Raw genomic sequence first — 26,028 nt, 5'->3', positions numbered from 1 at the left:
AGGGTGCCTGTGTATGGCTTCATGAGCCATTGCATTAAGAGGTAGGCTGGGTCCCCAAGGATAACTATAGGCATTTCAACATCCCCAACGGTAATTTTCTGTTCTGGGAAGTAAGTCCCTTCCTGCAGCTGTTCAAACAGATCAGAGTTCCTGAAGATGCGTCATTCACCTTTCCCAGCCATCTCACGTTGATGTCGGTGAAACGTCCCTTGTGATCCACCAGTGCTTGCAGCACTATTGAAAAGTACCCCTTGTGGTTTACGTACTGGCAGCCAAGGCGGTCTGGTCCCAAGATAGGGATATGCATTTCGTCCATCACCCCACCACAGTTAGGGAACCCCATTGCAGCAAAGCCATCCTCTATGACCTGCACATTTCCCAGAGTCACTACCCTTGATAGCAGCAGCTCAGTGATTGCGTTGGCTACTTGGACCACAGCAGTCCCCACAGTAGATTTACCCACTCCAAATTGATTCCTGACTGATAGCAGTCTGGTGTTGCAAGCTTCCAGGGGGCTATCGCCACTCGCTTCTCAATTGTGAGGGCTTCTCTCATCTTGGTATTCTTGCGCTTCAGGGCAGAGGAAAGCAAGTCATAAAGTTCCATGAAAGTGCCCTTATGCATGCGAAAGTTTTGAAGCCACTGGGAATCATCCCAGACCTGCAACACTATGCGGTCCCACCAGTCTGTGCTTGATTCCTGGGCCCAGAATCAGTGTGCCACAGCATGAACCTGCCCCATTACCACCATGATGTCCAAATTGCCAGAGCCCGTGCTTCAAGAGAAGTCTGTGTCCATGTCCTCATCACCGTGCTGCTGTCGCCTCCTCGCCTACTTTTGCAGATTCTGCACGATAATGCACGAGGTGTTTACAATGCTCACAACAGCAGCGGTGAGCTGAGAGGGCTCCATGCTTGCCATGGTATGGCGTCTGCAGGAGAGCAGACTTGCAGTGGAAGTGGTGGATGACAACGGAAGCTATTTATACAGAACAACGTGAGGACCTGTGAAGTGGATTCATGGGACCAGGAAAGCAGAGTTGAAGTGGTGGATGATGACGGTTAGCAGTCCTACTGCACCATGTGCTGAAAGCAGTATGGCATCTGCATGGAAAAAATTGTCTGCTGTTGCTTTCATGGAAGGAGGAGCGACTGATGACATGTACCCAAAACCACCCGCAACAATGTTTTTGCCCCACCAGGCGTTGGGAGCTCAACCCAGAATTCCAATGGGCAGCGGAGACTGCGGAACTGTGGGATAGCTACCCCCAGTGCAACGCTCTGAAAGTCGACGGTAGCCACGGTACTGTGGATGCACTCCGCCGACTTAATGTGCTTAGTGGGGACACACATAATCGACTGTATAAAATCGCTTCCTAAAAATCGACTTTTATAAATTCGACCTAATTTCGTAGTGTAGACATACTGTTAGTGTGTGCTATGCTACACTGTACCAGTGCTGTGCTCTGATTTCTCTTCCCCCAGCAGAGTGAATAACCACCTCAACCAGATGCTGCTCTCTTAGAGTGAAATTTGGTCTTTTGTTAATGTGAGATGCATTGGGGAAGAGAGAGGAAGGCAGCCAATCGGAGGGTCCCTGAACCATCCTGCCTCTTGAGGAGAATTAGTGAGTAATTTAAGGAAAGAGAATGAGAAGAACACAGAACACAGAATCATAGAACTGGAAGGGACCTCGAGAGGTCATCTTGTCCAAGAAGTTAAAAGGAGTTTTGTGCAAATAAACACCGAAGAGTTTGAAGGGAATTAAATAGTTGGGGGGTTGTAAAAGTGCTAAAGAGAATGTTAGAGTATTTTTTTTTAAAAAAAGAGTGCTTAGTTTAATAATAACAACCCAATGATGGCAGTATAATTTAGTGCAGTGACGCCTGGTAAAACCCTTAGTAAAAAAACAAATTATGCACGGGGGGGTGTCAGGTGGTGGTAACTACCACCACTAGATGCTTTTCCCCCCAAGAAGTCTTCCAGCTTTTCTGAAGGGAATGGGCCCTTCCCAAAGAAAATGTCTACAACTACTCCGTTGTGCTGGTTGCTGCAGGCAGAGTGATAATCTGATTTAAATTATTGGACTATGACTAATTTAGTCAAAAACAGAAACGGGGATTTCTATATAACTTGACTGCTTCCGAATGTACTAGTGGGAATATATGCTGGGTACAGCTGTGCTTAAAAACACATGGTCCGAGCAGTGCCAGAGGTGTGTGTTAGTTCAAGTAACAGATTGTTTAAAACTAGGGGGTGGGGGTGCACCTAATAAGTTGAAAAAGAACTACTGCCTGTTTAAAAAAACCCAAGCTGCTTACTAAAGCCTTAAGCAGCTAAGAGCCCGAAGGCAAAGAAGGGAGTACAAAGACCAATAACACAAAACATTCTAAAATACAGCACTTCTCACAGCCAAGGCCAAAAATGTTACCTTGCCTATTTTTAGTTAAAAGAAGAGAGGCATCCCCAAAGGAATTGTAAGATGGGGGTCACTGAACAACAGGATTGTGGTGCTTCCTATGTTGGACCAATGCGGGTTAAAATAAACCACAAGTAATTAGCCTGGCGTGGCTCTTTGGAGAGTGGAGGCAGGCAGCAGTGCTCGTGGATGGAGAATGCAAAAGGCTTGAAGTGAGCATTTACCTTGAATAGTCAAAAGTGGGGAAAAAAATAGCTACATCTGAAGTCTGAGCTAGTTAGTGCCAAAGACGTCAAACCCCCACCCTATGAAGTGTGCGGGGAATGATCCGTTAGCAAGCACTTCTGACTGGAGCCAGCTACTGCCCCCTGCGAATACTCCAGCAACGCCTTTGCTTCGCTTGCAGATGCAGGAGCAGCAATAGCCCCCACATGGCTGTCAGTTTCACACACACTTGGGGGAGGCGGGACTTCCCTCACTGAAGAAGGAAAGAAATCTCAGGTTCTAATGTTGCCCTTTTCTGGCCTGCGCAGACTTAAACTGCCACAAACCCACCTCACCCCTGGACTGCAGATCAGGCTGGGCTGGTCTCCAAGCCCCAAACAGGCTGCTGCCTGTAATGCAGTTTTCAAGACATGCTTCAAAACTCACATGCCATAACTAGCCTGGCTTTTTAGTTCTTCATAAAATTGCCAGTGGGTTCTTGGAGTCCAGCAACAGCGAGCCAGAGCAGTTCCCCTTACTGATCTTCTCTGCCTCCAACTTACCGCTGGGTGGAGGTTAGGCATAATTCCTTAAAATGTTGTGCTACTGTCCAGCTGTCACAGTGTCAAATGTGGTGAGTTTCTGAGAAAGACCACAGACACTGCTGGGCCTTTATTGGGCATTTCCTTGCCAGTTAAGGCAAAGAGAAACTACACAGCGCCATCTAGTGGCACAACACAGCTTTCTCCCTCCGAAGGCAGCAGCAAAAGATTCTACAGGTGTAATGAGAAAGGACTCCAGTTATTTTAATTGACTAACTGTACAGGAATATTTTACTCCCTCTAGTAACACGTTTGCATATGATGGGCTTGGGAGTAGCTTTCCATGTATCAGGCCAGAAAATACCTCAGTGAGATTTTTTCAGCCTTCAGCATGAGCATCCAAATTTATACAGCTCCTTCACAATGTGAGCAGCTGGTGCTGGAATGGCAATGAAGACTTAGTACTCATTATGTACCAACTTTTAGTAGGTAATAAATTTCTTGAGCTCGCCAGTAATTAAAAATAATGCCAATTCCTGGCTATTGCCCTGTGCTTACAGAAAAAGAGTGACCAGATGTAGCTTTCAGAGTAGCAGCCGTGTTAGTCTGTATTCGCAAAAAGAAAAGGAGTACTTGTGGCACCTTAGAGACTAACCAATTTATCTGAGCATAAGCGTTCGTGAGCTACAGCTCACTTCATCGGATGCATTCAGTGGAAAATACAGTGGGGAGATTTATATACGTAGAGAACATGGAGAACATGAAACAATGGGTGTTACCATGCACACTGTAATGAGAGTGATCACTTAAAGTGAGCTATTACCAGGATGAATAGCTATTACCAGCAGGGCGGGGGGGGGGGGGGGGGGGGGCTAGGAGAACCTTTTGTGGTGATGATCAAGGTGGGAACGTCTGAGGAACAGTGGGGGGAATAAACATGGGGAAATAGTTTTACTTTGTATAATGACCCATCCACTCCCAGTATACCAAGAGGTATACCAAGCATAGTTGTATACCAAGCATAGTTCAACACTGTTTAGTAGTGGACATGTGACAGTCATGTTAGCACCTCTGACTCTTTGGGCCCATTTATTCCATCAAAATACATACAAGAGACTCCCATCTCCGGTGGAAGGGGGAATTGAACCAAGATCTCCCCCATCTCAGATGAGCCCTCTAACCAGATAAATTTAAGGGGATGCTGTCTGTTCCTCCAGCTGGTTTTTGGGGACAGTTAAGTGTACTCTGAGAACATAGGCCACAGAATTAAGCCCTTGGGTAAGGGCAACCTACACCGAGGATCCTGATGAGATTGAAAGTAGCAGTATGCATGCTCGCTGGCAGGTTAGGCAGCAGCTTTGGGGGGAATCTGTGGTACCTAAATGCTGAACTGCCACTTTAGGTGTTGAAGTCCTTTTCTGGATCCAGCTTCTATAGACTAGTTTGCTTAGTTTTTTTTTTTAGTCATGAATGGTGCTGTGCCCTGCTGCAAAGGCATAGGAGGGAAGAACTGCAGTGATGTTCAAGTTTTCTGATCTGCCTGCAGTATCACCCTTTGTATATGTGAGTGGGGGTAAGGAAAAATGTTAGCTCCAGTAATTCAAACACTGTGGGCAGAGCCTCAACTTCAGTGCAAGGAGATGGAATGGGAAGTACTGCAAGTGTGCAGTAATCTTCACTACCACACTGGAGGAGACAGGGCAAGGTATGTCAGTTTAATGCTTTCAGCTTGACAAAGGCAGCTTCTGGCTGAAAGAATTCTTCCTTGATATTTTTTAAAATGATTTATTTTGTAAGCAGATACAGTGATTAGCTCATCACAAAGGGGACTATAAGCACAAGCGCTGAGATCCCCATTCCTGCTGCAAAAGTGTGTTTGGGTGCACTCTTACAGAGCTCTTAGTGAAAACACAAAAATCCACCTCGCTTGTGACCACTAAAACCCCTCAATGGCAACTGGCAAAGGGTTTATTGTGCTGTAACAGCAACTCTTTACGAAAGTATCTTAAAAAAAAAAAAGGTTGTCATAGCAATCCTTCAACAGGGCTCAGGGTGCATCTATTTTTAACCTGCACTGCTAAGGGAGTGGGCATAGGTCTGAGAAGACTGTTGAGGTGGTTGTGGCAGGGAGCTGCCACCCAGTTAAGCACCAGCAAGTCTTCTCTTGCTGGTGGTGGGGAAGGGTGTAATAAGGTGATTCTCAGTCCTAGGCACCCTGACTAGATCAGGCAGACTTTCAATGTGTCCTGTTCAAGTGCAAATCACTCAAAATATCCCCACCCTGAGGCATTAAGCTTGAGGACCACCTTTGAGCAATACAAATATAATACTTGTAGAAAAAGGAAACTGATGCCCTTCATGTATGTGAAGATGCCAGCTATTGCACAATGACAAGGAAAGATTTGCACTTCAACAGTAGATGAAGAAACCCTACTACATTTTGTAAAGCACTTTATTGATGTAGCAGAGTCAAAACACTCCCCTTCATCTTGAGAAGCAACTGAAATGCAAGCCTGTGCCACAAACATCACTGTGAGAGGAGACTTACCAGTGTTAAATGCACCACTAATACTAGGTCATGCCTCCCATCCTTTTCGGTGACAAAGACTATTTTCTCTAGGGTAGGGAAAAAAGTCACTGAAAAGTGAACACAAGGTTGTCACATCTTACACACTGAACAAAAATATTGTGCTATTTTTGTCTCAGAATAAAATTCCAGGACTTTATTGCTGTATGTATGTTTTCCTCTATGTAACTTATCTTACAATAGTCAAAGTGCCACCTTCTGGTTTAAAACTGTGCAACATTTAACATTCATTTTCTTCTAAAGACCATTATACAGTGGGGTTGTAAAGCAATCCAGCAGCAGTTACAAAATGTTGCCTGACTATTTTTTCTTAAAAGAGTAAGATAAAGATCTGTACACAAGCTGAATAAAAAGATGCTCAATTGACAGATCATTCAGTAACTTTAATAAAATATTTTTAATTGGAAGTTTTGTAATGCTAAAATTTACAACTAAAACAAAAGTAAACACTCCCCTCTACCCCCCCCCCCCCACAAGATTTCCATACTTGTAAAGAACAAGAAATCTAGTATGTAATTGTCTCACAAACCTGGTTCATTTCTAACAGAAGCAAAAGTTGGGGAGGCTAGCAGACTGTCAGCCTGTTAAACCTGCAAGTTTGGCAGTGGAAGTCTGTTTTACTACCATGATGCTTCTTTTTGGTTGTTTAAATACAAGCCTTTTTCTTCCCCTCCCACCCATTCAGCACACAGTATGAATCCCATTTCCTTTTATTTATTTTTTATCCTCAGTATTATTTACAGGACTCCTACAGATAAAGTACAAACAAATATGAAATTAATGGTAGTTTGCGTCTTCAAATATGCTTTCCATGGCTAAATTTACCAAGACACTCCAACAGAATGATTTGAAATTATGATGATTCTGAAGTATGTACAGCTGTGACCATGGATGGTTTTTCATTTACTGTAGTAGATTCATTTGATCTGTCATCAACAGGAGTTGCCTTAGAGGTGGGGACAGCAGTATCCAAGGTGAGTGCAGAGGTTTGTTCTACGCTTACAGTAGTGCTATGGGGAAGCAGATCTGTAGGTGGAGTAGATACCTCTGTGACCAAAGGAAATTGTGCGAGAAACTCAGGTGGCATTGGGAGAGGAGTTATTCCAGATAGATTTAGAGGTGGAAAGGAAGGAAGTGGTGGCAAACCTAGAAATTAAAAAAAAAAAAAAAAAAGCAACAAATCACACACCATTCACTTATACTTCTTTTAAAGTTTTCCCCAGGATGCCATGTGATCAGTTTGATCTACACTAGAACTATGAGTCTGCCAAGCCTCTTTGTTCCCCTAGTCACTATGGGATTTCTTCTGCTCCTATTGAGTTCAGTGGGAACATGATCAGGACTTTTAAACAACAATAACTCAGAAACAGCTAGTTTTAAAGCTTTAAATATTTTGAAAGCCAAACAATCCTCCTCAACTAGATCATCAAGCATTCCTTAAAAGGTTAACAATAATGGAACTTGTGTTGGCCTGCTGACATGTACAAGAGGCAGCTACCAGCCTCGAGACAATGCTTTTAATGTATTTATTTGTACTACAGCCTGGATTTTTTCCAGCACATCCTAAAACTGCCAATGCCCACAGAAGCCTTGTTCCACTTTTTGCTTGCTCAATGTTTATTTTTCAGCAGTTGTATTCAGTATCATAAATTTAGTATTTCTGATCCTTATTCTGACTTCTCAATCTTCTTGGCTGGCACACAGAAAATATGAACTGTGCATTTCACTAAGCCTCCCCAAAAAGCTATATACTCCCTCTAATTTTTAGCACAAAGGAACATCTTTTGAAAGTCTTTATGAAGCCCTAAATCTGATGGGGGTAATGAGGAAACAACATAAATCTAAGGCAGGGCGGACTAGATTGGATTATTTTGACACATTCCTTGACTGAGCAGGTCACTAATGAGAGCACCATTCCATTGCAGCTCTGGCAACAGAATCAACCACCCTCTTCATGAATGAACCATAGAGCACAACATGGAGTTAGTAATGAATGGGTCGTATCAAGGAAACAGTGTGGTCTAAGGTCTTCAGAAACCAGTTTCTGTAATATTTACATTTGTAAACATACCAGGATGTAGGATTTCTGACAATCCAGCACCAGGAATGATGGGTGGTGCAGGTAAATTCAGACTGGAAAGACTGGTCAGGTTAGGAAGTCCAGTTGGTAATGACACCAGACCTAAAAAACAAATATGAAACCTCAATTTCAAGAGCTACACCTAGCCAGCTGAAAAACTGTTCCAGACAGAACTTGCATATCACTGGCTCACACTATACTTCAAGTTGGTGGTTCTTTTTACAAATGGGAAAGTGAATAAGCTTCTCTTTTGATCTTAAAATGATGATGAAAGGGATTTACCTATACGCAGTAGCCACAAGAGTTAGGGCTAGAAAAATCCCATTTCCCAGCTAATTCTATTTTTACTATCATAGTAATAGAGCATCTTCCATAGGATTAGCAATAATGAAGAGAAAGGGATTTTTTTTTTTTTAAGTGACAAATAAAAACAGGAAAATCAAGGCTAAAACAAAACAAGCAAAAGTGTTAGTTATAAACACAAATAGAAAAGGCTATGGTTAAGGACAAAAAATATACAGAAATACGGGCAAGTTTTAAAGTTATTTTCAAAGTCAGGCAAGGGTTATAAAATGCAATACAAGTGTGGAATTAAGATGTCATCATTCTGCCAACAGGTATATCCTGTTTCCTCCCCCACTTTCCTTTTTTTTTTTTTTAAATTGATCCTCTATGGCAGTGGTCGCCAAAGTTTTTGGATTGTGCACCCCCATGGTGCCGCTGAAGAAAGAAGGAGGAAAGACCTGCCGCAGCTGTGCCACTGGAAGGGAAGACCTGCTACAGGCGTGCAGAGCTGCCGCCGAAGAAAAAAAACGGCAGAGTGCCATCCGGTGGCTCTCCTCCTGCCGCACACCCTTGGGATCCTCTGGCGCATCCCCTGGGGTGCACGCACCCCACTTTGGAGACCACTGCTCTATGGAGCAAGGACCACCTCTTTCTTCTTAAGTGTGTACAGAGGGTTTAGGTTAATGAGGACTAATCCTGAAATAAACCTTTTGTGTCACAACATTAATAGAATACTGTAAGATAAATAACTTTTTTGTTGGATCCTATTTAAAAGCAAAAATCAACAGATTCAAAACAGAACCAGCCCAATAAATAGTTAAGATTAATAAGTAGGTCAGCAGTAAAATAATGGCAGACTGATTCACAAAGAGAGCTTATCTTTAGACTGAAAGCTAAGACTAGTGTGAATATTTATCTGGGAAACTCTTAACTGTACCCAGAAGCCCACCCTTAGCTACTAAAAAGGCTTTAAACATCTATACCTGTAGTAGTGAAACTGTAAATCAAAGAAGTGAACAGTTTTCTTGGGGATTTCAAAGCCACATTCATATTGCCCAGAGTTGGCAGGGAAATGTTCACGCTTTAATGAAAGCTAAACTTCCTAGTAATTTGACATTTTAACCTTGTGGTACAGGAATTTAGAATTTCCTGACATTACCACTTCACACACATACTTAACTCTACTGTATTTTCTTCCCACACTGGCAAATCTGCCTCCAAGAGTTTTGGGTTAATTTTTTTAAAACTTTACTAAATTTCCAATATTTCAGTTATATTAGCATGCAAAGTACATTAAGTAATCCTATGTATCCTGTACCAGTTAGTAGGAAAGAGAGAGAAATTCTACATAAGACTTGCATTGTCTGTCAAACCTACAATAGAATGATTTTGGCACATAAGGATTCAGTGTTTCATTAATCTCAGTGAATAAAACATTACTTTATTCACAGGGTATGTAGCAAGAGTTTCCACACCAGTCTAAAATAATAGATTATGGAAACTGAGCTAGTAAGCTTGTGAAATATAGGAACTCTCAACAATTTAGAGATAATGGAATCATCACTAAACATTTTATGGTAGATTGACAATGCCATCTTTTAGCAAAATTTAATAGGCTATTATCTAAACTGCTGTTAGTAACTTTAAACTGATCCAAATGCAAAAATAGTTGGCTACCACCCATTGTTCTAGATTGATAATCTTATGATTAAACTATATACAGAGTATTAATATGAATACTAAATTAATCCAGTGTAAATATACTTATGTAACTTTAGTCTAACCATACATAATGTGTTGCAAAATAGTGCAGTTAATATGTCAAACATATCTGACACCTAAGCCAGTGGAGCATAGCAGTCACAAGAGAGCTCTTAAGCCCACCCCATAGATTTGCTTCTCTCCAAAAAGGAGAGCCCGACTGGGCTATAGGGTAGCTGTCTCCTTCCTGGGCAAGGGCCTCTTGCTCTGCCCCTTTTCCCTGAAATGTAGCTAAGACAGTCATGCAGCACTGTTTGTGGGGAGAAATGAAGTCTGCTGAGAGCAGCATCCAGCTCCACTAGCTATTCAGTGGACATCTAAATATCCAACAGAAGTAGAACCCTCAGTCTTTGGGTCTTACAGAAACTAGTCCTGCAAGACCTCCAAGATGTACTGAGAGTTCACCAAAAAGATTAGGGGCTGCCAGATTGATTGAAATATTAAGAATTAAATGTATACAGGCTAATTAATAGCTGGAGTATAGTGTGATTTTAGTCTAAAAATATTTGAAGGATGTAAATATCAAGGAGAGAGAGAATGAGAATCATTTAGTTGGGACATGAGGGTATAATTAAGAAGGAGAAGAAGTTAAGATAGGTATCCTTTCCTGATATCTCCTAATTTTTTTTCCTGGCAGTAAGCTCTATTAGGCTTTAAAAATCCCATTGCTTGAGACTAGACTGGACAATACACTACCAGATATACATTAGAGATTAATCCTTCATTGGCAGGGGATGGACTAAATGACTTAGCAATGAACCTCTATTAATTTCCATGTTCTTTCTTGTATTGCATACACATTCAAATAGATAGCTATTTTTACATCAAGATGACCTCCAGATCTATGCCTTGTGTGTGCGTGCACTTATGGGGACAAAATCAAAAGGCCAAGGCCCAAAATGAGTTATACCTAGCAAAGAACATAAGGCAATAAGAAGAGGTTCTATAAATGCATTAGGAGTAAGAAGGACAAAGGAAAGTGTAGATCTACTACTTAAGAGGGAAAGGAAAGCTGACAAATGACATAAATAAGGCTGAGGTATTAAGTGTCTATTTTGCTTCCGTCTTCACTAAAGAAGTTAATTGTAACCAGACGCTTAACATAATATTAACAGCAAGAAGGAAGGGACACAAATCAGAATAGGGAAAGAACAGGTTAAACAATATTTAGATGTATTCAAGTTGCCAGGGCTTGATGAAATTCACCCTAGGGTACCTAAGGAACTAGTTGATGCCATCATGGAACCATTAGCAATTAACTCATGGAAGACAGGTGAAGTCCCAGAGGACTGGAGAAGGGCAAACAGTACCTATCTTTAAAAAGGGGGAACAAAGAGGACCTGGAGAATTATAGACTAGTCAGCTTAGGTTCGATATTTGGAAAGATATTAGAGCCAATTGTTAATCAATTTATGAGCACCTAGAGGATAACAGAGTGATAAGTAATAGCCTACATGGATTTGTCCACAAATCATGCTAAACCAATCTGATTTCCTTCTTTGACAGGGTTACTGGCCTAGTGGGTAGGAGGAAGCAGTGGACATGGTATCTTGATTTAATAAGGTTTCTGACACAGTTCCACAAAACATTCAAGCAAACTAAAGAAAAGTGGCCTAGATTAAAATGCTATAAAGTAGGTGCATAACTGGTTAGGAAAAAAAAAAAACATTAAAAAGTATTTGTCAATGGTTTATCATCAGATTGGGAGGATACATCTACTGGAGTCCTGCAGAGGCCTGTCCTAGGTTCAGTACTATTCAATATTTTCATCAATGACTTAGATAGTGAAGTGGATGGTATGCTTATAAAAATTTGTGGATGACACCTGGAGTTGCTATCACTTTGGAGAACAGGATTATAATTCAAAATAACCTTGATAAACTGGAGAAGTGGTCTGAAATCATCAAGATGAAATTCAATAAAGTGTTACAATTAATGCACAAATACAAAATTGGGAATAACTGTCTTGGCAGTAATATTGCAGAAAAAGGATCTGGGGGATTATAGTGGATTGCAAATTGAATGAGCTAACACCATGTTGCAGTTGCAAAAAAAGGCTAATATTCTAGGGTGTATTAACAGAAGTCCAGTATAGGAGGTAATTGTCCCACTCTGCTCAGCATTGGGGAGGCCTCAGCCGGAGTACTGAGTCCAGTTCTGGATGCCACACTAAGAAAGATGTAGACAAGTTTGAGAGTCCAGAGGACAGCAACAAAAATGATATAAGGGTAAGAAAACCTTACCTAGGAGGAAAGGGTTTAAAAACAAAAACAACACTGGGCTTGTTTAGTCTTGAGAAAAGAAGGGGAGACCTGATAAGTCTTTGAATAGTTTAAGGGATGCTATGAAGATAACTGCGATCAACTGTTCTGTACATCCACTGAAAACAGTACAAGTAGAATGGGCTTAATCTGCAGTAAGGTAGGTTTAGGATAGATGTTAGAAAATAAACTTTCTAACTATAAGGATAGTTTAAGGTTTAAACACTGGAACAGGTTACCAAGGAAGGTTGTGGAATCACCATCACTGGAGATTTTTAAGAACAGGTTAGACAAACACCTATCAGGGATGGTTTTAGTACATTTGGTCCCACCTCAGTGCAGCAGGATGGACTAGACGACCTGTCGAGGTCCCTTCCAGCCCTACATTTCTGTGATTCTGTGTGTTTCATCCCTAACCAACTTCATATTCATGTGCATATATAGGCCTTAACATCTCAGTTCCACTGTAATGTAATATGCATTAGGTACATTTCAGACCACAGAAATTTAATGATGGGTTGATTACATTTTATTTTTACTCCAAATGTCAAACTGCAGTGAAAAATCAAATTAGGATGAACTCCTGACCCCACTGAACTCAATGGCAAAACTCTCATTTGTTTCAACAAGGCTAGGATTTCACCAACATTTACTGTAGATATAACTGTTCCCTGAAAATGCAGATATTACCAAATTGGGGGATTTTCAGATATTTGAGAGTCCAGTCCCAGTTTGCCAACCCACTATCTCCTCTTTGTTTAGATTACGCCTCAAAACTCTGTTCCACAGTGTGACAGAGTGCTAGGTACAAAGGCCTGAGTTAGCACTCTTCACAGCAGCCCCATTCAGGCAAAGCAGATTGGAGCTGACTATACAAGGCTGCACCTAATTTGTGGGCCCAGCAGGGCAGAAAGGCCAATTAAGCTATTAGGCAAGACCCCACAACTAGGCACAGGAAGGAGGAGGGAGAGAGAGATTAAGCTCCTCTGCTTGGGAAAGGTCTTAGGTATGCTGTGAGGATGGTGGGATGCAACTGTAAATAAACTACACAGGGTACTGAACCAGCAAAAGGGTCTCCGCATAATTTGTGGACTGAGACAGAAGCAGGACCAAGGCAGCCCTGTTACATAGTGTTCTAGAGAATCAACATTTAAAAAACGTAACTGAATCATTAAGTTGAGCACATGTACCTTCTGCTTCCTCATCGGTCACATCACATCTAAAAATTTGATTGTATGGTGTTTGAGGCAAAGGCCACACAAATTTTTTTTTCCTGTTATGGGTCTAGCACAATTATAAGTGCTGAAGAAAAAATATGTTCTAAGTGAACAGCAAGTATGGTTTATCTAGATATAGAAATGTAGGGCTGGAAGGGACATCAGACGTAATTTCATCCATCCACTCATGCCGAGGCAGGACCAAGTAAACCTAGATCTTCCGTGCAGGTGCTTGTCTAAACTGTCCTTAAAATCTCCAATGACAGAAATTCCACAACCTCCCTGAGTAACCTATTCCAGTACTTAACTATCCTTAGAACACCATTACACCTTAATGCTGTTAGAACACATTATGACAACGAAAGGGACAAATTACTCCTACATTCCAGTTAAACAAAATGACAGAAATGGACATACATGGATAAACAATTTTCTAAAGAATGGGGCCAAAAAATACAAACCTCCTCTTTCTCCCTATTGTTCTATACTATCTTGCGTTATTTTGTTTCTAAAATGTTTGAGCTTGCTCAAAATTTTCACTACTCACCTGGCAATGTAGTTGCTGGGTTAACTGGTGGCACTGAACTGAGGGACTGATTTACTTGTGGTGGCAATAATGGTACTGTTGGGACACCTAATGAAAGATTCATGTAAGTATATACCATCATTTCAAATATGTCCAAGTATGCAACATTCCAACACACTTCCTCACACAGTATCTCAAAGAGGAACTTATAGGTTAGGGTTAGGTCATAGGATTTAAAAAAAAAAAAAAATCATGATTTCAGCTATTTAAAATTTCACAGTATTGTGGGTCACAAGATTATTGGGGGGTGTGGGGGGGTTGTGGTACTGCGATCCTTACTTCTGTGCTGTTGCTGGCGGTGGAGCTGCCTTCAGAGCTTGGTAGCTGGAGAGTAGTCGCTACTGGCTGGGATCCCAGCTCTGAAGGCAGAGCCGCCGCCAGCAACAGCACTGAAGTAAGGATGGCGTGGTATGGTATTGCCACCCTTACTTCTGCACTGCTACCTGCAGAGCTGGACCCCCAGTCAGCAGACAGCACTCTCCACCCACTCAGCTCTGAAGGCACCAGTGCAGAAGTAAGGGTGGCATGGTATGGTATTGCCACTCTTACTTCTGCACTCTGCTGGCGGGGCGCTGCCTTCAGAGCTGGGCACCTGGCCAATAGTCGCCACTCTCTGGCCGCCCAGCTCTGAAGGCAGTATAGAAGTGACCCCGCCTGCAACTCCCTTTTAAGTTAGGACCCTCAATTTGAGAAACATTGGTCTCCCCTGTGAAATCTGTATAGTACAAGGTAAAAGCACAGAAGACCAGATTTCATGGTCCATGATGTGTTTTTCATAGCATGAATTTGGTAGGGCCCTACTTATAGGAATTCAGTGTTTCTGCATTAGCATTTTATGCCATGTTTATAAGGTTTTGCTATCAGTAATTTTGAACCCTGGTGTTAACAGGTTAGGAGACGCTCACCTTACAGTGAAAGTACATTTTACCATTGGGCTATGATGTGAAATATACTAAGTCCTAGTTTTTGGGAAATGGTTTTGGAAGAGGCAAAGGGAAGAAGTGAACTCTGGAAATCATATGCATTTCTACAAACATGTTTTCTCTTTGTGAAGTTAACTGACAAATCCATCTTTCTGAATTACAGAAGTCAATACATTATGAATGCATTTCACAAGTGAGGTTGTTTTTATTTTATACATACCTGTACTGAGAACACTACTGACCGTAGTAGGGGTTGAACTAATGGACAGTCCTGACAGACCCTGTTCAATTCCTGTTGTTCCAGGTGGTAATGTGGATGGGGGATTAACTGAAGACAGTTGAACCTTACAAAAATGAGAAGTTAGTGTTAGTAGTTATGTTTCACTGGAATCCACAACAATGAAAACAAATGTTAGTTATACTTTCACAGTTATTTTATCAAGCACAAAAGAGATTACAACTTACCTCTGTAAATCCATCTTTGAGTGGACTGATGGGTGCACTATGCAATTGTCCAGGGAGAGAAATTTTCTTTCCCTCTTCAAATGGACGTGTAGGTATCCGATGTAAATACCCATAGCCAATGCCACAACCTAGGCTTTTAAAATATGAACATTTAAAGGTTAGACAGGAACAGACCAGTCTGACCTTGGTACATGCATAAGCCACCATCACCATGGACCCTACACTAAACAAACAGCACAGAACAACCTTGCCTAATGTGAAAAGGACTCAGTTCTCGGATTCCCAAAAACCACAAGAATGGTGTCTTGAACTACAGCGAGACACAGAAGTGTGTCCACCAACAGAGCTGTGGGCACTTATTGAAGAGACTTATTAGATTAGTCCATTCCCTTGCGACTACAGGATTGTTCCCCCTACAGTATTTTTTCCCAAGGGCTTCCTTTGTGTAATCCAGTTTTAAGTGACAACTAATGAGGCTTCTATAACTTCCTTTGGAGGACTGGTTTACAATATACCATAAGCAAATAGCTATTAGAAAACATAGCCAATTACCTGCAAATGGCTCAAGATGTCATAATGAATCTCAAGATAGAATAAAGCCTATTGTTATATGGAAAAGTACTAGAGTACATGTCATTTTTCTGTGGAAATACTCTCACTAGTAGATTATACTTATTACTTTGAACCTCTATAGCTCCTTCCAACCACTAGCATCACGACACAAAACCACAGGTATTCAAAAGATTTAAAAACTATTAGAAACATAGCTAAGCCTCAACCACACCCTTATAAAATAGATTTACAGATAGGGAAATAAGGTACAGAACTTAATTACCTGCCCTAAATCAGAGTAAGTTAAAGATATAGCTGAAAATACAACCCAGGTACATCAGTTGCAGTCTTCTGTTCTACCTACTACATGCTTTAGCATATTATACAGTATCAAGATTTCAAGTCTAATGCACTAAGCATTCATAAAGTTTTATGAACTTTTAAATGAGCTAATTTGAGTAACTACAAAAAAAACAAGGGCCCTCCTACAAACTAATTTGTATGTAAATCACCACTGCACACAGTTTCTTATTAGCAGTAATATGCTTTGCAACAGGAATTACCTTTTCCTCTGTTTCTACAGCATCAAGCACAGTGGGGCCCTAATCCTGAATGAGCTAGGTGCTGCTGCAAAACCATCATTTGGTACGTTGAATTAGCTTACCTGCCTTCTCCACCCCATGCAGAATTGGGGGTAATAATCACCTCTCGACAATTATCCGTGTCTGTGTTGTACACATAAAGTTTTAATGGTTTTCCTTCGTGTGTTTCAATGAGAGAGAACAGATCTTCAGACTGAAAAAAAATAGGAACATTGCAAATTGGTTAATTTTTTTAAATAGTATTTTAATTTTAGGATCTATAAACATGGAAACTGGCATCTCATTGCCTCCATTGCAGAACTAGCAGAGCCTGGCACCTCTGAGGTGTTTATTGCAGGACTGGAGCCTTAGAGCGAGCGTGCGTGTAAAATTTCAATATACTCCACAGATAAAATAGTTTATTTACATTTTCAGACTGAAAACAGATGACAAACTACTACATTTGGTACGATAACTCAGATTTCAAATCAGAATAAAAAAATTAAAAGTTTAAATTATGTTTTACTACTTAATTCCTAATAAATCTTTCAAATTATTTTTAAAAAGTGTAAATTAATCCCATATTATATGAAGCCATTTTAAACAGCATTTTTAAACTCTGAAGTTATATTTGTGTACTCAGAAATGTAGACTTGCTGTGCCAGAGCGCCTCCCACTAAGTGGCAAAGAATTTCTATTAGCACAGGATACTGAGAAAGTTGGGCTTAATATTAATATTGCCCTGGTATTCTGCTTCTTGTAAATTAAATTCAAAAAGTTATACTACCTCATTCATGACAGTATCTGCTCCGATGACATAGTCACTATGTGGTCTAAGACCTGCTAGTGCAGCAGGAGAATTTGATTCGACTTCCTAGTTTCAAGATATAAAATTACAGAAGTTAAATATGCTCAAAGTATTAGCAAAGACAGTAATAAAACCCTTCCCAAACTTTGAGTTTAAAGGAATTAACACACACAAAATGTAAAATGTTCCAAATACTTAGTCCCGTTTTAAAAGATACTGTAAGATATTCAAAATTCCTACTACAACAGTACATATGTAAAGATAAGATTTGATAAGATATCCCGCAGACACATGGGTCTCTGATTTGTCACTATTATCCCCTGCCACACAAAATGTTTTGACTCCAGTCTTCAAGCTGGAGGATGTGTTGGGGAGACCTCAATATTTATGCAAAAATGAGTATTAACTATTATAGTGTATTCTTACAATGTTAGGTCATTACAAACTAGATTGCACCTTTATTGAATTTTAGGATGTAGCTACAACTATGTTATACGGTGATACCTGAGAAAACATTACTGGATACAAGCCAAGTGCCGAGGGAGTTAGCTTGTTTATGACCCTTGGACTGCAGCCTGACAGTCTGGTCTATTTGTCTTTGTTTTATGAATTGAAGGATGTGTACTGAAGGATGTCAAATGGGAGTTGTGTGTTGTATGGAATTTTCCACAGGCGTATTTGATTTTCAAATAGAAATTCCTGCAACTGGGAAAACACCATTTACTTGAATACACAAAGCTCATCACAGAGCGATACTTCTTTGGTATAAAATATCAATGGGCAAAGAAAGTTTTATCCCTATCAACATTTTTTGCAAATAGTTAGTCCTGACTTCAAAATGGTGTTAAGAGCAAAAAACAAAAAACAAACAAAAAGGTCATGAATAGGAATGTGTTATCCCAGTCATAAACTAGGAGTAAAGTGAGTTTCTTTCATAAACACAATTACAGCTTCATTTTTCAAACGTAAAAGAACATTTATGGTTGGGAAATATTTTACAGACAACGTTATTTATAACGTTTCCACTCAAAAATAAAACCTCTTGTAATTCTTTAGATTATTACAGTGCATGAACCTCTTTCAGATCTATATTCACAAATATTTTGTCTAAAGTAAGCATCTAATGTCATAACTTCCTAATGCAATTGTTATGTTAATAGGAAATGGTTACAGACCAACACAGCAAGATCAATTGCTTAACTACCTATCTAAGAAAATATTTTAAAATAGAAATTTATATTGATGCAGTATTTCAGCAACTCCTCACAAAACAAGAATCACCTCTTCAAAGACTAACTTAGTAACTCTTCCAGTTTGAGGACAAGGTGGAAGAGGTGATATCTTTTATTAGTCTGACTGCCGCTGATGGAAGAGATAAGCTTCCGAGCTTACGCAGAACCAAACCCGAAGAAGAACTCCGTGTAATCTCGAAATGTTAAGACAATTTTAAAAACTTTTTAAAACTAGGAACATTGAACTTTTAAAAACAGAATTTCAATTCCTGTTGAACCCTAACGAAACTGAAGAAATCTCAGAAATAGAGGTTTTAATTTTTTTATTCTAACATGAACATTATCTGAGAGAGTCCTGCCACAAAAGACCACAAGCACTTAGAAGTGTGCTACATATTCATTAAAGGGACTGAATGTTCAGGAGCTGAAGGTGTCAACAAAACCAACTCATGAAGCCACTGAGTCAATACAAAAAGGATACCAATGAATATTTTAGTCCAACCCAATCCTAAAAAGGTGCACCCTGGTCTCCAGTAAAGCTATGACCAGAGAAACTCCCAGCGATAAAGCTACCACTGCTCATTCGGGGTATTTGTTTTTTTTATCGCCGAGAGAGCTCTCCCCAGCAATAAAGCATGTCTACGCTGCCCACGTCACAGTATGGTCGTGGCTGCCCTGTAACATGGGTAGTGTAGACATACCCTAATTGTAAGGATAGTTATGTACTGGAATAAGTTACCAAGACATGGGAGGTTGTGGAATCCCTGTCACTGGAGGTTTTTAAGAGCAGGTTAGACAAACACCTACCAGGGATGGTCTAGGTTTACTTGGTCCTGCCTAAGTGCAGGGGTCCCTTCCGGTCCTACATTTCCAATTCTGTGACTTTGCTTACTTGTAATTGTGGTGACTACTAAGGTATGTAGATGAACCCGTGTCTAAAAATAGTGGGAGCCACATCCCTAAGTTGGCCTACCATTTCTTGTTTCTCTATACAACATTTTTTAGTAACTTTGGAGATAAATTACTTGGCACTGAATAGCTAGCCTTCCCACTCCACAGGTGCATGTTTGTAACTTATTTTCAGCTAAAAATTAACAATAAATGCAATATGATTAATAAGTTGTAGGCAATGACTTTTTACAGTAGAGAAACCTTTAAAAGATTGTACATACCAATACATGCCATACATTTTCATTGGCTCCATCAAAACTGCAGAAACGAATACTCACTCCCAGCAGGCCCTGTCCACCCCACATATTACTGGGAGTTACTGATGTTTCTCTCAGTTCCAGCGTTTTGCTACTGTACACTTGCATTTTTACAGGCTTTTCAACATTTGCTTTCAACAGATCCTTGAGTGTGTCATTGTCTTTATTCTGGAAGTACACATACAAATCACTTTGGTTTATAGTGTTTAACAAAAGAAGTGTTCAATTTTATAGCACCAAGTTTGCATTTCAAAGGTCATACAGAGAACACTGAGATTAGGAAGTATTTATTGGATTTCTCTACAGTAGCTTTCATATTAAAAAATTTCAATTCCTCATAGTTTCCTATCAAGTAATTTCCTTAACTTCTCTATTCAGAGAAAGAAATATACCTAAAGTTTTGTCTTGATTTTTTTTACACACAAATCACCCAAACGTAAGCAATTCAAAATTACGGAAATTAATTCTTTGTGCTTTAATGTGATAGGAATCTGGCATTGGTAAGCAATGATCTGTCTTATGCAATACATAAACTTAACATGGTAAGTAATTATTAAGCTTCCAATCACTTTGTATACAAAAGTCTTTAACTGTAGGGTTAAAGTGCTGAACGAGCAAAACAAGAAGTGTAACAGCGGCATTCAACATGATATATAAACTTACTTTTTGTTTGCTGCAGAAGTGCAGAGTGACAGTTTCTTCTGGACTTGTGAAAGTAAGCAAGCTTTCAAAATAGACATTTTATAGATAGACTAATGTTCCTATAGGATAGTGATATTCAGAGTGAGGCTCACAAGCCACAAGAGGCTCTTTTAATAAGTCTCCTGTGGCTTTTTGCAGCACATGATATTAAAACCCTGTGATTTAATTATTAACCAATCAGGATGTTTTACTGTTATTAACCAATTGTAGTTGATAAAATAATACTTGGTCAGTTATTTTACTGTGAGAATAATTATATATATAAAAAATAAATAAAATGACTGACCAAGTATTTATATATAAATAAAAACTATTTCCCCATCATATTGTTTAAATATAAATATATATATAGCACAATAAATGAAACATTACTGTGACTCTCTTGGGTAATGTGATTACTAATTTGACTCCTGAACCACTTAGGTCTGAGTATCACTGCTATAGGATCTGAAACAGTCCAAGTAATCTTACTTTAATTTGTTTATTCAAAAACCATATAGGACACACTACTGAGCCCAAATCTAGCTTGAAATTTTAGCTCTTATTTAGTTGCAAAATAAAAGCACTGGAATTCAAAATGACTTGGCTTAAAACATAAATGTTCTTAAAGTTTTTGGGAAAAGAGTTGTTCCGTAACTAACAGGATATTGCAAATAGCAATTCAACAGCCAAAAGCTAGCCCTTCCAGATGTAAACAATAATCAAAACATGCAAAGTAACTATTTCAGACATATTTAGTTCAAGGCTATAAAATGTTTACATTTACAATACAATGTTAGTATAAGATGTCCACTTGTAAAAACAAGCCTTGTGGTTCAGAAAACTTTTAGAATGATATTTCCAGTTTACTTTGACTTCAAGTGCCTATTTTCTTTGCTTGCATTGGACCTATGTAGAATGCAACCAGAACTGCACTTTGATCATAGAAGGTCCTTGTTATTTCCCCCGTAGGCTTAGAAGTCTTCTGCGCTGAAAAGCCTGTGGAGATGCAGTTATTCTGCATTACAAACACTGAAAGATGTGGCTCTACTAAGGCTGCCCTATCTTCCCTTTTAGAAGTTCTGATCTTCAATCACCTGCTATCTAAAGTCAGAGAGGAGCACCTGTGTAGTTCTTCTTTAGTTATGGCAGCAGCATCAAAACAGTGCACAAGATTCACTTCAGTGACTGCAGAATGCACAAAATCTTTTCCGTTTACCCAGCGTGTCCCACAGGACCTGTTACCCTCTCTGGCAAGTGGCCTGTACCACATGGGAGGTGCCAGGATCAAATTATAGATCTGAAAAAGTGAGTTCAGGTACACCAAGTATTCCTATTTTCCTCTTAGTTAAACTCTGCTCTGGCAGAGTTTGAGGAGTCTCGCTGAGATGTGGCCAGGTCTTCCTCTTCCACTCTGCCAAAATCCAGTGCCAGAGGGACTCTAATGTATGTTTCACCTACTCTCCTCTCCACAGAAGATTCAGGATCCATTCAAATGGGAAGGGACCCTGCCCTCACAGGGGAGAGGCACAGCTTGGATCACTGCATTCTCCTTCGTTCCTGTTCGATAATATTTGCATGTCAAGATACCAAAGTCCAGAAGCTTTGATCAGGGTGGATAAAAATTAATGTTTTCCAAAAAATAATTAAAAAAAATATATAAATCATAAAATGGTGATTGGAAAAATCTAACATACTAAAACGTATAATTAATAGGAATGTGAAAATAAGTTATATAGTTGCTTAAATAAATGTATATCATTATTGTGTACCCTCCTAGGTATCATAAAGACGTACCAAATCTAGTGTAAAGGCTCTATTTAGCTGTAAATGAACAATGTTTCAACGGTTATGTCAATCAACAAGAACGCACCTTTCTTTAGAAAATAAGAAGTACAAATGGATGATTAAATAGATGATTTAGATGGAGCTTTTCTACTTGGCAATTTAAATCAATCCACCCTGGTTTTGATCAAGACAAATGCTGTTCTCCAGTTTAAGTTTTGCTGAAAGTCAAGCTACTGGATAAGTGACTCAAGACTAACTTTTTAAGTATTTAGATTTGCCAATTTAAATAAAACAATTCAAGTAAAATATGAACTCAAAGTTTAGCAAAACCGGATTCTCACCACAAAAACTTATTGCTTACATGCAACTAGACTGTTACAATACGCAATGAACTTACCAATCTTGAATCATTAATAGAAACAATAAAATCAAAGAATGGCTCCAGTCCAGCCCTATGTCCCGGTGAATTTTCTTGTACCTATCAAAAAAAGTTATAATAGAGGGGGATTTAGTGGAAAAATTACAATTGTATGGGTATTAAAATTTGTATTTTACAACTATTAACTCCTACTATTGCAAACCATATAATTTTAGAAGTCACACAACACCCAAGTACAGTAGTTGAGTCTCAAAATTTGAACTGCCTTGAAATAGCTTGTTGGGAAAAATTCTCAGTCTTAACAAAATACATCATTAATTTGTTGGGAAATCAGTTATACAAGGTAGCTACTATTTCTCACCAACATTTAAATTTTATTCTTCTGCTGCAGGTAAATAGCTCTAGATAACTGGTAAAATTATGATTCAAAGCCCAACTTTATTCAAGCCTGCTTTTTACAAAAAAAAAAAAAAAATTAAATCCTTCTTAGCTTGTTCTGTTTTAGCACCATTAGGAGACAGTCAGCACCACATCCTGAAATGTTAGAACCGTGGGTTGGGACTCCAAAGCGGGTTGCAATCCTGTTTTAATAGGATTCCCAGGGCTGGCTTTAGACTTGCTGGGATCCGGGACTGAGGCCGAAGCCAAAGTCTGCTACTCAGGGCTGAAGCGCTCAGAGCTCAGGTTATAGGCCCCACACCCGGGACTGAAGCCCTTGGACTTCAGCTTTGGCTCCCCCCTGCCCAGGGCAGTGGGGCTTGGGCTTTGGCCCTCCTGCCTGGTGTGTGGGGCTTGGGTGAGCTCAGGCTTTGCCCCCCCCCCCCCCCCGGGGTTGTGTAGTAATTTTTGTTGTCAGAAGGGGGTCACGGTGCAATGAAGTTTGAGAACTGCTGTGTTATAATGATTGCAGTGCACCTTTAAGCGGGGGGGAGGGAGTGACATCCAGCTTGCCAGGGAAGAGGGAATAGTGCTTTACAGGCAGGGCAGGAGTGGGAAGAGAGGCTCAGAAGCTGCTGCAAAAGGAGGAGTGGGTCAGCATGCTGATGCTGACTCATCCCCCAAGGACCGGAGTTGATAAAGGGCAAGCCCAGTGGGAGAAGCCCCTTTTCTCCAGACCAGGTGGAGCAGCACACACCCTTCCTCCCTCAGAGGGGCAAAACACCAAGTTTGGTCGGGACCTGTTGTGGACATTGCACTAGCCGTAACTTTCTAGGGGACTGGCCTAGGTGGAACGGGGGTTGAGAGCTTCACCTTCCCCACAGCAGTTTAGGGAGGGCTTTGTTATGGGAGTAGGGAAGGGAGTTAGGTTAGGATGATGCAACTCATGAAGTAAGTGTGGGGCAGATGTCCAGGGCAGGTACTCCATAGGGAAGGGATACAGTGACCAAATAAATGGCTTGGTAAAGGACTTAAAAAGGAGATGATGGTTAAAGGAGCAGAATGGGGGGGGGGGGGGAGAAGATTTCCGGCCCTATGAGTGGTACAGCATGGAGCCAACCCCCCCTTTCTTACAGCCCATTTTAACCCATGTTCCGGGGGGGGGAGAAGAGGAGGAAGAATGGTAAGGTCCCAGCAATGGGTTGGCTGGGGGACCTGGATGGAAAAAGAGGGAAACTGGCGGAAGCCCCCGGGCAGATATTGAATGAACATGGAGTTACCTGCACTGTACAATTTTACCTGCCGACTAGTCCCAGACATCTAAAAATAATAAAGTTATGGCCTGATTAAAACCCTACCAAGTGTCTCTGGTCCTCCTTTTGGTATAGCCGCACAACTGGAACACACACTATCCCATGAGTAAGCTGCATTCGTCAATATTATGGACAAAAACTGGGCATCTGCCAACTATAATTAGTTATATGGCGTATAAAAACAACAAAAAGTGCCTTTTTACAACCACATCAGCTCAGATAATCTATCTTCATAAGAAGAGAGCCTAGATATCTTATAGACTCTCAACCTTTTTCTTTCTGAGCGCCACCTCCACATCCCCCGCAACATGCTATAAAACTCCACAGCCCACCTGTGCCACAATAACTGGTTTTCTGAGTATAAAAGCCATGGCTGGCATTAAGGGGTAGCAAGCAGGGCAACTGCCTGGAGCCCCTGCAAAGTTACATTGCTCAGGCTTCAGCCCCAGGTAGTGGGGCTTTGGCTTTTTACCCTGGGCTCCAGTGAGTTTAACACTGGCCCTGCTTGGTGGCCTCCCTGAAACCTGCTCGCGGCCCCGACCCCTGGTTGAGACCCACTGTTATTGACTGCACCCAGGAGCTTGAAATCTGCTCCTAATACAAAATAGAACAACTTTAATCAGAAACTGTGACAAGTATCTTTGTATTTACATGGACTCATGTGGTACCAATCTAAACTACCATAACGTCAGACCTGAAGAAGAGCTCTGTGTAGCTTGTACCTTCCATCAACAGATGTTGGCCAAATAAAAGATATTACCTCACCTATTCTGTCTCTCATATCCCAGGACCAAATTGGCTACAACACCACTGCAAATAACTTTAATGAAGATGCTAAATTATTCCTCCAACTGTTCCCTTCTAACATGATTCATTTCACCCAATGGCTTTATTGTTTATACTCTACATTCATCTTTGAGAGGTTTAAAACAGTTTAACATTTTCACAGAAGAGAGTTTTCTTACTGTGTATTTTCTGCAGTCTTAACAGAATTGGTGCCATACTGGTGGTTAGTCCTATGTCAGTCTGATAATTGCAAATTTGCTTTGCCTAGAGGAATGTGGTTTTCCTAATATGGGCTACCTAGAGTAAAATGTTCTACTATGGAAAAATCTGAGGCTTACTGTCACTTTACCCTAATGTGTTCATGCATTTTTACAGATTATGCATACACAAAACTAGAACGTGAAACATCTTTTTGTAATTGGTGAGTGAGTAGCTTTCCACGGCAAATGTTGTGGGCCTAAAACATTTCTACTTTACTCAAGTTTTACTCAACACACAAACACATAGTGTATCAAGAACCTGTTAACATTCAGAATTTAAATTCTGCAATTTGAGTAGCAATATGAGTGCCACATAGCTTTGTCAAACAGCAGCAGCAGGAAATTAATGTGTCTCTGGTCAGTTTCACAGCAGCAATTTAGAACCAAAGGGGCAAAATGAAACTACTAGACCAGTTACTTGCCTGTAACTTAAGCAGAGAAGACTGCCTACTTTTCAATGTGCCTGCACACTAACATATACAACAGAACTTCGATGACTGGTTGCACGCACATTCCCTTGGATACAAAACATTCAGGGCTGTATAGACCCACAGCCCTGATTCATTACTCACTTTCTTGAACCACCCTGAAGTCCAGTTACATAGATCCAAATATTGCCTACAAGTATCCAAACTCTTGGACAATCGAATAGTAGTGGCCTAAAGGTGGTGAGTCTGAGTACCATCAAACTAAATAAAAAATGAACACTACACTAGGAACCTGAGCACTGGAT

The 26,028-nt window shown here is 40.3% G+C and overlaps 1 protein-coding gene across 1 annotated transcript in view; it reads right to left on the bottom strand.

Annotated features, from left to right (window-relative positions):
- Positions 1–6,261: 6,261 nt before the first annotated feature.
- Positions 6,262–26,028, bottom strand: part of GORASP2 (golgi reassembly stacking protein 2) — a 35,136-nt gene continuing 15,369 nt past the window's right edge. The window contains exons 2-10 of the mRNA XM_074967567.1: positions 22,577–22,657; positions 19,675–19,878; positions 17,250–17,336; positions 16,546–16,676; positions 15,330–15,462; positions 15,085–15,208; positions 13,903–13,989; positions 7,823–7,933; positions 6,262–6,897 (exon numbers count right to left, since the gene is read on the bottom strand). Coding sequence (XP_074823668.1) covers positions 6,605–6,897; positions 7,823–7,933; positions 13,903–13,989; positions 15,085–15,208; positions 15,330–15,462; positions 16,546–16,676; positions 17,250–17,336; positions 19,675–19,878; positions 22,577–22,657 — 1,251 coding nt within the window. The 3' untranslated portion in view covers positions 6,262–6,604. The remainder of the gene's footprint in view (positions 6,898–7,822; positions 7,934–13,902; positions 13,990–15,084; positions 15,209–15,329; positions 15,463–16,545; positions 16,677–17,249; positions 17,337–19,674; positions 19,879–22,576; positions 22,658–26,028) is intronic.

Source organism: Natator depressus, chromosome 11 (assembly GCF_965152275.1).
Source record: "Natator depressus isolate rNatDep1 chromosome 11, rNatDep2.hap1, whole genome shotgun sequence".
NCBI lineage: Eukaryota > Metazoa > Chordata > Testudines > Cheloniidae > Natator > Natator depressus.
The sequence above is the reverse complement of the archived record's forward strand: the minus strand, read 5'-3'. Positions and strand labels throughout refer to the sequence as shown.